This window comes from Calidris pugnax, unplaced genomic scaffold (genome assembly GCF_001431845.1).
Source record: "Calidris pugnax isolate Ruff unplaced genomic scaffold, ASM143184v1 scaffold370, whole genome shotgun sequence".
Classification (NCBI taxonomy): domain Eukaryota; kingdom Metazoa; phylum Chordata; class Aves; order Charadriiformes; family Scolopacidae; genus Calidris; species Calidris pugnax.
The window spans coordinates 91,491-102,964 of record NW_015091093.1 but is presented as its reverse complement, the minus strand read 5'-3'; the positions used below and the strand labels follow the sequence as shown (position 1 = coordinate 102,964).

Below are 11,474 nucleotides of genomic sequence, written 5' to 3'. Positions count from 1 at the left end.
AAAACCCCAGCCCCAAAACCCCAGCCCCAAAACCCCAGCCCCTCGGGTGCCAGACCTGAAAGTTGACGTCGGCCCCGTTGTTGACGAGGAGCTCTAGGCACAGGGCCCCGTTGGTGGAGACGGCAGCAAAGTGCAAGGGGGTGAAGCCCTTCTCGTTAGGCTGATTGACGTTGGCGCCGTAATTCACCAGCTCGTTGGCCACGGCATCTTGGCCCATGTAACAGGCAATGTGAAGTGCAGTGTTTCCAAAAGAATTTGGTTCATCGATCTGCGGGAGCAACAAACCCCGGAGGATTTGGGGAGTCAGGGACACACAAAAATCACAGAATCTTCTAGGTTGGAAGGGACCTTCAAGATCATCTTGTCCAACCGTCAACCTCACTGACAAAAATAGACACCCCCACAACAAACAAGGAGCATCATCACTAAACCAGACCTCCCAGTACCACATCAACCCGGCTTTTGAACACCTCCAGGGATGGGGCCTCAACCCCCTCCCTGGGCAGCCCATTCCAAGGGCTGAGAACCCTTTCAGGGAAAAAAATTTTCCTAATATCCAGCCTGAACCTCCCCTGGCACAACCTGAGGCCATTTCCTCTTGTCCTGTCGCCTGTGACTTGAGAGAAGAGACCGACCCCCATCTCTCTACACCCTCCTTTCAGGTCTCCTCCCCTCAATAAGGTCTCCCCTCAGCCTTCTCTTCTCCAGGCTGAATAACCCCAGCTCCCTCAGCCTCTCCTCATCAGACTTATTCTCCAGACCCCTCACCAAAAAGGCAGCTGTGAACCCCCAGGGCTCCCACCACCCCCCAGCACCCTCTGGCTCTGGACTGGCCCATGCCCAAGCCCAAGCCCACCCTGCTCGTAGCCACAGGGGTCTCACCTCGACTCCCAGCCTCAGCAGGTGACGCACGACTTCGATCTGGCCGCTGGCCGCCGCGGTGTGCAGCAGGGTGTAGCCCTTCTTGTCCTTACACATCACATCAGCTCCTCGGGCCACCAGCAGCTTCAGAACTTCCAAATGTCCTGCCCGGGAGAGAGAGGTGAGAGCCAGGGCACCCCAGAACATGGAGCAGCCTCTGGGGAGCTCCACCAGCCTGGAAGGTGAATCTACAGGCCAAGCAATGAGGGAGAAGAAACTGGAGTGATGCCCACGGGGAAAACCTACCCAGGAAAGCTGCCCAGTGGATGGGCTGGCGGTCCTTCTTGTCACAAGTGCTCAGGCTGGCCCCTTTGTTCAACAGCAGGTTCACCATCTGGACAGGGGAGAAGGGGTGAGAGGTGAATCATGGAATTGCCCCGGTTGGAAGGGACCTTTCAGATCATTGAGTCCAACCATCAACCCAACGCTGACAAACTCACCGCTGACCCGTGTCCCTCAGCTCAACATCTGCCAGGGATGGTGACTCCACCACTGCCCTGGGCAGCCTCTTCCAGTGCTTAGTAACCCTTTCCACGTGAAGATCTTCCTAATTTCCATCCTAAACTTCCCCTGGTGCAACTTGAGGCTATTTCCTTTTATCCCATTGCCTGTTCCTTGGGAGAAGAGACCGACCCCCCCGGCTACACCCTCCTTTCAGGGAGTTGTAGAGAGAGATGAGGTCTCCCCTCAGCCCTCTTTTCTCCAGGCTGAACCTCCCCAGCTCCCTCAGTCTCTCCTCACAAGTTCTCCAGACTCTTCTCCTTGTCCTCCAGACCCTTCACCAGCTCCGTTGCCCTTCTCTGGACACGCTCCAGAAAAACCCAATTCCTCCCCGTTTGTGTGGGCACCTGCAGAGCCCAGACCCAGGAAAGAGGGAGAGGTTGGGGGTCTCCAGTGCCCCCCGACCCACCTCCAGGTGGCCGCTGTGCACGGCGTGGTGCAGCGCCGTGCGGCCCGTGCGGTCGGCCACGTTGACAGTGCTCAGCAGGGGGATGATGGCCTCCACGCACTTGGTGGCCCGGTTGGCGGCAGCGACGTGCAGCGGCGTTTGCCAGTACTTGTCGCGGGCGTTGACGTCCGCCGAGTGCTTCAGGAGGAGGTGAAGTGCCTTCTGGAGGGAGCAGAAGGAAGCAGAGCTCGACCCCGACCCACAGGAACCCTCCAGCTGGGTCAGGGAGCTGCGGCTTGGTCCATCAGCACATCCAGGGCTGCCCAGATCCACCCCAAGAGCCAGAGGGGGCTGAGCTGGAACCACCTGCCACGCTCAGGTCTGGCCTCTCCTCACCCCCCAAAAGGAAAGGACTCAGAATCACAGAATCTTCTAGGTTGGAAGGGACCTTCAAGATCATCTTGTCCAACCGTCAACCTCATTTTGACAAAAATAGACACCCTCACAACAAACAAGGAGCATCATCACTAAACCAGACCTCCCAGCACCACATCAACCCGGCTTTTGAACACCTCCAGGGATGGGGCCTCAACCCCCTCCCTGGGCAGCCCATTCCAAGGGCTGAGAACCCTTTCAGGGAAAAAATTGTTCCTAATATCCAGCCTGAACCTCCCCTGGCGCAACTTGAGGCCATTTCCTCTCGTCCTGTCGCCTGTGACTTGAGAAAAGAGACCGACCCCCATCTCTCTACCCCCTCCTTTCAGGGAGTTGGAGAGAGCAAGAAGGTCTCCCCTCAGCCTCCTCTTCTCCAGGCTGAACACCCCCAGCTCCCTCAGCCTCTCCTCATCAGACTTATTCTCCAGACCCCTCACCATCTTTGTCGCCCTTCTCTGGACCCGCTCCAGCCCCTCAATGTCTTTTTTATGGTAGGGGGTCCCAAAACTGGACACAGCACTCGAGGTGAGGCCTCACCAGTGCCCAGTACAGGGGAAACAGACCCGGCAGCAAAGCAACCTCCTGGGTTTTAGGGACCCACAGTAACTGTCCACACACATTCCCAGCAAACACCCTCAGTAGAGGTTTACACTGAAGTGTTTTGCCCCGTGTCTGTGCCCGTTGTGGCAGTTGGAGCTGGTGTGTGGGGACCTGCCCTCGCTGACAGCCAGGGCTTTGTTGTCCCCTGGCTCCAGCCAACACCAACCAAAGAGCCTCTCGCTCTCCGGCAACTCCAAGCAGGACAAAGTTAAGTGGGATGAAGTTAAGCCCACAAAAAGCTAAAACCTTGGGAAATCTTTCCAACGAGATCCGTTGGAATCAGCTCCTGAGAGAAAGGGTGAAAGCTCCCTCAAAGAAACGTAAAGCTGGATTAGACAAAGCCCTGGGGAAAGGGGGGGAAAGGCAGGGAGGAGGGTGTTGTGGGGAAAACACACGTGCTGACTCCTGGAGGATGGAGGGAAGGGAGCCAAGGAGATTTAGGGTGGTTTTTTTTTCTTCCAGCTCTCATTTTCAGCTTCTCCCCTCTAAGGAGACCACCCACCTCAGCCAAAAGCAGGCGAGAGGGGAAAGAGAAGCAGCAGCACAGACATCAAACCTACCTCGTTGCGAGAAGCCGCCGCGCGGTGTAACGGGGTGAGCCAAACCGTGTCCTTCGCGTTAACGTTAGCACCTGGGGAGGAACACAAGGAAGGGGTTGGGGGGCAGAAAAGTGAGCAGCTGCCCCCGTGGCAGGGCTGCAGCCACCTCCAGGGCACCCCCCGGGCAGAAGTGAGGGTTCTGCTGAGAGAGGGGACGTGGCACCAAGCTCTAGGTGGGACAAAACCTGTGAAATGCAAGAGGAACAAGCTATGCCCCGTGGCAAACGGTGCCGGTGCAGCGCAAGGGACATGGCAAGGCACAGGCCAAAGGGACTACACATCCCAGAGGAGCAGCTTCCCCACCGAGCTAGAAAAACACAGTAGAAACCCAGCAAGCAGGTCTGCTCCTCGCTGTAAAACAAGGCTGTTCGAGACAGAAAAGCAGAGCGTTTCGTGTTGGGAGCTGCGGTGGCTGGGGGCTACACCTCTGAATGAGAAGGAGAGGTGAGACACTGTTGTGCTGTCCCAGCTCCAGATCCGAGCTGGGCACCCAAGTCATAGACTCATAGACTGGTTTGGGTTGGAAGGGACCTCAAAGATCATCTAGTTCCAACCCCCCTGCCCTGGGCAGGGACACCTCCCACCAGAGCAGGTTGCTCAAGGCCCCATCCAGCCTGGCCTTGAACCCTTCCAGGGATGGGGCATCCACGACCTCCCTGGGCAACCTGTTCCAGTGTCTCACCACCCTCACTGTAAAGAATTTCTTCCTAGTATCTAACCTAAATCTCCCCTCCACCAGCTTAAAACCATTGCCCCTTGTCCTGTCGCTTCTTTGTAAAGAGTCCCTCTCTGGCTCTTCTGTAGGCTCCTTTCAGGTACTGAAAGGCCGTTAGAAGGTCTCCCCGGAGCCTTCTCTTCTCCAGGCTGAACAACCCACCATCCCCAAAGCCCCTGCCTTTCTTTGGTGCCGAGAACTCAACATACAGGCCTGAAAAAAATCAGCACAGGGCACGTAAGGGCATTGCATGCTCTGCACATGGGGCTGAACATCCCCGATCCTGTTTAACAAGCCCTCGCCAAAGCATTTCCCCAGGTCTCTCCTTGGCAGGGTCACAGAATCACAGAATCTTCTAGGTTGGAAGGGACCTTCAAGATCATCTTGTCCAACCGTCAACCTCATTTTGACAAAAATAGACACCCCCACAACAAACAAGGAGCATCATCACTAAACCAGACCTCCCAGCACCACATCAACCCGGCTTTTGAACACCTCCAGGGATGGGGCCTCAACCCCCTCCCTGGGCAGCCCATTCCAAGGGCTGAGAACCCTTTCAGGGAAAAAATTTTTCCTAATATCCAGCCTGAACCTCCCCTGGTGCAACTTGAGGCCATTTCCTCTCGTCCTGTCGCCTGGGACTTGAGAAAAGAGACCGACCCCCATCTCTCTACCCCCTCCTTTCAGGGAGTTGGAGAGAGCAAGAAGGTCTCCCCTCAGCCTCCTCTTCTCCAGGCTGAACACCCCCAGTTCCAACACAAGCCAAAACTGAGCAGAACCCCCCGTTTTTCAGCTGAGCCCTCCCCGTGAGCAAGTGAAATCTGCTCCCCTGAGCCTCTGCCATCTCCACCATCTCCATCCCCTCCTCCCAGCACTGAACACCTTGCACACATCCCCCCTCCTGGCTCCATTTCCACCTCTGCTATTTCAGTTCCAAGACGCTTTTCTGTCTGAACAAACCTCTTAGGATTATGGCAACATTTCCTAATCTTCCCCTGGCTGCCACCCCACACTGGCTTAAGCGTGAGCACAGGGTTCTTTGGAAGGTGACCAAAAGCTCTTGCTCCGCCACCCCAAAGACCAGGGGAGATTAAAAAAGCACCTTGAAGGCCGGGGCAGCTCTGGAGCCCGTGCCTGGAGCCTTGGCCCTTACCTGACAGAATGAGGAGCTCGAGGATTGCGACATCTCCGATGTAGGCAGCAGCGTGCAGCGGCGTTCGGCGTTCTTGGTCCTGAGCGGGGACAAAACCCGTCTGTGAGCGTGGAGGGCAGGGAGATCCCTCCTCTGCTCCCCTCCTCCGCCTCCCCACAGCACCTCAGGAGGGGAGACAGGGAGGAAACTGCCCGAAATCAGCACCCTCCTGTGACATTTTGGGGTGCGCAGCCCTTTCGGCGCACCCCGGGTGCTGGGGCGGCCGGAGCAGAGGGGACCTGGGCCATAACTAGTTGGGGGGACTGAGGTGGGACTAGATGACCTTTGGAGGTCCCTTCCAGCCTGGGCAATTCTATGATTAACCCCAGGATGAGATGGGGACGCTGGGAGGGCTCTGGTTGCTCCCCCCAACTCCCCAGAGACCGACCCGACCTGGCCCCGGCGCTACCGGACTTAACGAATGGCAAAGCACCTGAGATCCCAGATGAAACCCTGACAGGGCACAGCCTGGTCTCATCCCACATAGTTTTATCCTCTGGGCCAACAATAAAACCCAAACTCCACAGAATTAGAGCCCAGAGTCACCACCCCCAGCTGCCCAGAAGCCCCTCTCTGATCCCGGGCTGGATGAGCCAAAGGAAAAACCCCTTTCCCTTGGGTCACCTCTGCCTCCAGGAGCTTGGTCCAGGCTCTCCCTGGAGAACGGGCCACCTACCAAAGCCAGGACAACAAGGGGAGAGACAGAGGACCACAACTCCTTCCAAGCCCCTTAATTTTGTGTTTGGGGAGGGGGGAAAAAACGTAATTGGGTTAAAAACTCTTTGGAAAAAGGTGGCGGTTTCATTATTTTTTTTTGTTTGGTAACAACTCGTGCTGGCCACAACCAGGCAGGAGGATGTGAAAGTGAAACCCAGCTGGCAGGTCAGCCGACAAAAGCAACAACATTTCCTAAACCTGCACACAAAAAGGAAATTAAGTGTTAACAATCGGGGTTTTATTCCTCCAGCAGCTGCGCGAGAGCTGGGCAAAACAATCCCAACCCTCTCTCCCGACAAGAGAGGACGTAGGAGCCGCCGGGTCCCCGACCGGAACAGTCTTGGGGGGAAAAAAACCAAAATCCCCACATTATCTTTGTGTAAAAAGTGAAGAGGGGATGGGATGGGTGGTCCTGCTGGCCATCTATGATTCTATGAATTGCCCAGGCCGGAAGGGACCTCCAAAGGGCATCCAGTCCCACCCCCCCGCAGTCAGCAGGGACACCCCCAACTAGACCAGGTTGCCCCATCGAGCCTCCCCTTGAATATCTCCAGGGAAGGGGCCTCAACCACCTCCCTGGGCAACCTGTCCCAGTGCTCCACCACCCTCACAGTGAAGAACCCTCTCCTCATCTCCAGTCTCAATCTGTTCCCCTCCAGCTTGAAGCCATTGCCCCTCGTCCTGTCACTGCAGCCCTTTCTAAACAGGCTCTCCCCAGCCTTCCTGTAGCCCCCCCTCAGGTACTGGAAGGCTGCTCTTAGGTCTCCCCGGAGCCTCCTCTTCTCCAGGCTGAACAACCCCAGCTCCCTCAGCCTGTCCTCGGAGCAGAGGTGCTCCATCCCCCTCATCATCCTCGTGGCCCTCCTCTGGACCCTCTCCATCAGGTCCATGTCCTTCTTCTATTGAGGGCTCCAGCCCTGCACACAAGACTCCAGGTGAGGTCTCACCAGAGCAGAGTCAAGTGGCAGAATCCCCTCTCTGGACCTGCTGGCAACGCAGCTTTTGATGCAGCCCAGGATGGGATTGGCCTTCTGGGCTGTGAGTGCCCACTGCCTGCTCGTGTCCAGCTTCTCCTCCACCAGCACCCCCAAGTCCCTTTCCTCAGGGCTGCTTTCTAATCCCTCACCCCCCAGCCTGTACTGATCACAGAATCACAGAATCAATCTTCTAGGTTGGAAGGGACCTTCAAGATCATCTTGTCCAACCGTCAACCTCATTTTGACAAAAATAGACACCCCCACAACAAACAAGGAGCATCATCACTAAACCAGACCTCCCAGCACCACATCAACCCGGCTTTTGAACACCTCCAGGGATGGGGCCTCAACCCCCTCCCTGGGCAGCCCATTCCAAGGGCTGAGAACCCTTTCAGGGAAAAAATTGTTCCTAATATCCAGCCTGAACCTCCCCTGATGGGGAGGATTGTTCCGGCCCAGGTGCAGAACCTTGTATTTGCTCTTGTTGAACCTCATGAGGTTCACCTGTCCCTTCCCGGGACACCGGCCAGCGGCCACCCTTGACCCCGGGGTTTCACACCACGAGCCCCAGGTGTGCACTGGCCCCAGAGAAACAAAGAAGAATGTGCCAAAAATCCAACCCGAGCCGGGAGCGCCACGGTTAGTGCCACAAACCAGAGGAGACGGCGAAGCAGAACGGGCTGCTCTTGCCCGGAGCTCACAATTCAGCCCAGCTTTTTGGGCTGAAAGCGCAGGGATCGCTGACCCGGCACCACTCCAACCCTGCCACCCTGCCAACCCGCCACCTCTCCCAGCCTCCCCCTCAAAACCAGCCTCTGCCAAGGCTCAGGAGACCCAAACACTTCTGGGTCGCCATCCCAAAGCAGAAAAACATCAAACCAGTGAGGCAGCAAAGCTGAGCCTCCAGGAAAAGTCCTCCCACCCCACCCCTCCACAGCCTCTTGGTGATGCTCTCCATGGCCAAGAGCTTGAGGAGGCTCATGCCATCTCCTGGGATGGGGCAGGAGTCCTGGTCTTCCACACGCCCCATTATTTTAACTGCAAATATGTGCTTCAATATAGTTCACTCTATATGATTTTAAAATGATTTAAAATTGACAAGATGAAGAAAAACAAGTGGCAAAGTCGAGACAAGAGGACAAAGCTGCGCAGCAAGTGGCAGCCCAACCCCGGAGCAGAATCCAGTCATCTTTTTGCTTCAAAACCCCAGCTCTGATCATTCTTGCCAAAAAGAGTCCCCTCGCCTTGATGGCACCCCCATTTCACCCCCCGAGCCTCTGTGGGAGGGGACGGGGAGCGCAGCACTCACCAGTACATTAATGTTCTCCTTCTGGTTCAGCAGCGACCGCACCTCCTCTACATCGCGGTTGAAGATGGCTTGGACCAGAGGAGGCTACAAAGGGAAAAGCAGAAGCAAGTCATGATGGTGGCACCACGGGGAGGACACGTGGAGGGGGAGGACACGCGGCGTCACGGGGTGGCAGAGACTTCACACCAGCCCGACTGAGCTGGGACCTCGCTCCACGAACGAGCCAGAACCAGCCCCACCAGCACCTTCCTCACTTCCACAGCTCCACCAGCACCAGGGACCAATTTCCAAGCCAGAAAAAGTACTTTTCCTGGTGGTCCGTTGGCGAACAGACCAAGGAACCATTGGAAAAGCCTCCCCACCTCCCGAGTCCACGACAGAGCTCTGCAGAGAGTGAACTGGAGTTTCCAAGGCACAACCAGGGGACACCTCACACTCTCCTGGTGAACTTAGTGATGTTCTCCTGCCTTTCAAGACGCTGCCCTGGTCCCGACGGCACAAAGAGCCCAGCAAAGCCCAGCCTGGAGCTCCTCCTGTTCCCCACAACCCACATTTCCAAGAAGTTATGGAACAGACCTGGGAGGTGATGCCCTGGGAGCTGATGCCCTGGGCTGCCGGACCTGAGCCGCCCGAGCTGTCGGTGCTGCCCAACCCCTGGGCACTCCCCCAAGAACCCCAATTCTCCTTTCACAGAATCACAGAATCCCAGAATCTTCTAGGTTGGAAGGGACCTTCAAGATCATCTTGTCCAACCGTCAACCTCATTTTGACAAAAATAGACACCCCCACAACAAACAAGGAGCATCATCACTAAACCAGACCTCCCAGCACCACATCAACCCGGCTTTTGAACACCTCCAGGGATGGGGCCTCAACCCCCTCCCTGGGCAGCCCATTCCAAGGGCTGAGAACCCTTTCAGGGAAAAAATGTTTCCTAATATCCAGCCTGAACCTCCCCTGGCGCAACTTGAGGCCATTTCCTCTCGTCCTGTCACCTGTGACTTGAGAAAAGAGACCGACCCCCACCTCTCTACCCCCTCCTTTCAGGGAGTTGGAGAGAGCAAGAAGGTCTCCCCTCAGCCTCCTCTTCTCCAGGCTGAACACCCCCAGCTCCCTCAGCCTCTCCTCATCAGACTTATTCTCCAGACCCCTCACCAGCTTTGTTGCCCTTCTCTGGCCCTTCACAGACCTGGAAATGTCATTTCCAAACCACAGGTTCCTTGGGGCTGCAGCTGCTCTGGGTCCCCGAGAGCCCAGCGCTCCCCGGCTCCAGCCAGACCAAACGCTGCTGTTTTTGTTTTTCCTGGGTACTGCACCCCCCCAGCACCCCCACATCTGGGTCTAACGGCCAAAAGCAATGAGCCCCAATTATCTCAGCTTCTCAGAAGGAGAAAAAGCTCCGTGGCTTCGTTTTCAGGGCGATCCCTTCTCCTCCCCCTGCCCCAACCCCTCCGCTCAACCCCAACCATCAAAGTAAAAAAGCAGTTAAAGACAGAGGAGGGGGAAACACATCCCGGGTCAGAGGGAAGGGGTGAGTCATTCCCCTGGAATGCAGCAGACTCAGCATCACTCGGTAAGACAGTTTTTTTAAAAAAAAATAAAAAAAAAAAGGTTTTAGGGGATTAAAAAAAAAAAAAAAGCATCTCAGACGATAATTATGCCCTGAGCAGCCTCCGGTGGCGCGCGGTTTGCAGCAGAGCTGGGTCTGACACACCCACCCACCATTCACAGGGAAAGCTCAATGTTTTGGTTACCAAAAAAAAAAAAAAAAAAAGGGGGAAAAACTAAAAAAAAAAAGTTCTATTTAAATCCCAGCTCAATCCCTCGTCCTCACCCTCCAACGGCTCCATCCGCCCCGCCAGGCTCCCAGCCACTCGCTGCATTCACCCTACCGGCCCCCTGGGAGCATCAATATTTGGTTTTCGGGGGGGCCCCGAGCCCCCCAGGTCCTGAATTGAGGTAATTAAAGGCAGTTTATGTCAAAAGGCACAGGGAAAAGCAGGAGTCTGAGAGGGGGTCGCTGCCCCGGTGACAGGGTAGGGACAGCGGCCACAAGCCGGGGGAAGGAGATGGGATGCTCAGGGATGGGGGGTCCCAGGTGAACCCCAAGAGCGTCCCCAAAAATGCGCTGGGGACACCCCGCACTCCAGGAGTGTCCCCAAAACCGTGCTGGGGACACCCCACACCTCAGAATTGTCCCCAAAACTGTGCTGGGGACGCTCCACACCTCAGAATTGTCCCCAAAACCGTGCTGGGGACACCCCACACCTCAGAATTGTCCCCAAAACCGTGCTGGGGACACTCCACACCTCAGAATTGTCCCCAAAACCGTGCTGGGGACACTCCACACTTCAGAATTGTCCCCAAAACCATGCTGGGGACACCCCACACCCCAGGAGCATCCCCCAAAACCAGCAGGGTCACTCTCCACCCCAGAGGCGTCCCCGGAACCCGACAGGGACACCCTACACCCCAGAAGTATACCCAAAACTGCACTGAGAACACCCCACACCCCATGAGCGTCCCCAAAACCCGATGAGGACACCCTGGAGCCTGGGCATGTCCCCCAGAACCCGAGGGGGACACTCTGCACCCTAGGGGGTTCCCCAAAACCCGAGGGGGACGCCCTGCAGCCTGGAAGCCTCCCCAAAACCATGCTGAGGACATCATGCACCCCAGAATCGTCCCCAAAACCCGTGGGGGACACCATGCACCCCGGGAGCACCCCCAAAACCATGCTGGGCACATCCTGCACCCCAGAATTGTCCCCAGAACCCGAGGGGGGACACTCTGCACCTTAGGGGTTCCCCAAAAACCGAGGGCGACGCCGTGCACCCCGGGAGCACCCCCAAAACCGTGCTGGGCACATCTTGCACCCCAGAATCATCCCCAGAACCCGAGGGGGACACTCTGCACCTTAGGGGTTCCCCAAAAACCGAGGGCGACGCCGTGCACCCCGGGAGCACCCCCAAAACCGTGCTGGGCACATCTTGCACCCCAGAATCATCCCCAGAACCCGAGGGGGACACTCTGCACCTTAGGGGTCCCCCAAAACCCGAGGGGGACGCCCTGCAGCCTGGAAGCGTCCCCAAAACCGTGCTGAAGACATTGTGCACCCCG

At 56.7% G+C, this 11,474-nt stretch overlaps 1 protein-coding gene across 1 annotated transcript in view; it reads right to left on the bottom strand.

Moving 5' to 3' along the window:
* Positions 1-8,434, bottom strand: part of ANKRD52 (ankyrin repeat domain 52) — a 26,602-nt gene extending 18,168 nt beyond the window's left edge. Inside the window, exons 1-7 of the mRNA XM_014957899.1 lie at positions 8,355-8,434; positions 5,313-5,391; positions 3,406-3,476; positions 1,832-2,032; positions 1,168-1,255; positions 883-1,025; positions 56-268 (exon numbers count right to left, since the gene is read on the bottom strand). Of these exons, the coding sequence (XP_014813385.1) occupies positions 56-268; positions 883-1,025; positions 1,168-1,255 (444 nt within the window). The 5' untranslated portion in view covers positions 1,832-2,032; positions 3,406-3,476; positions 5,313-5,391; positions 8,355-8,434. The remainder of the gene's footprint in view (positions 1-55; positions 269-882; positions 1,026-1,167; positions 1,256-1,831; positions 2,033-3,405; positions 3,477-5,312; positions 5,392-8,354) is intronic.
* Positions 8,435-11,474: the final 3,040 nt, after the last annotated feature.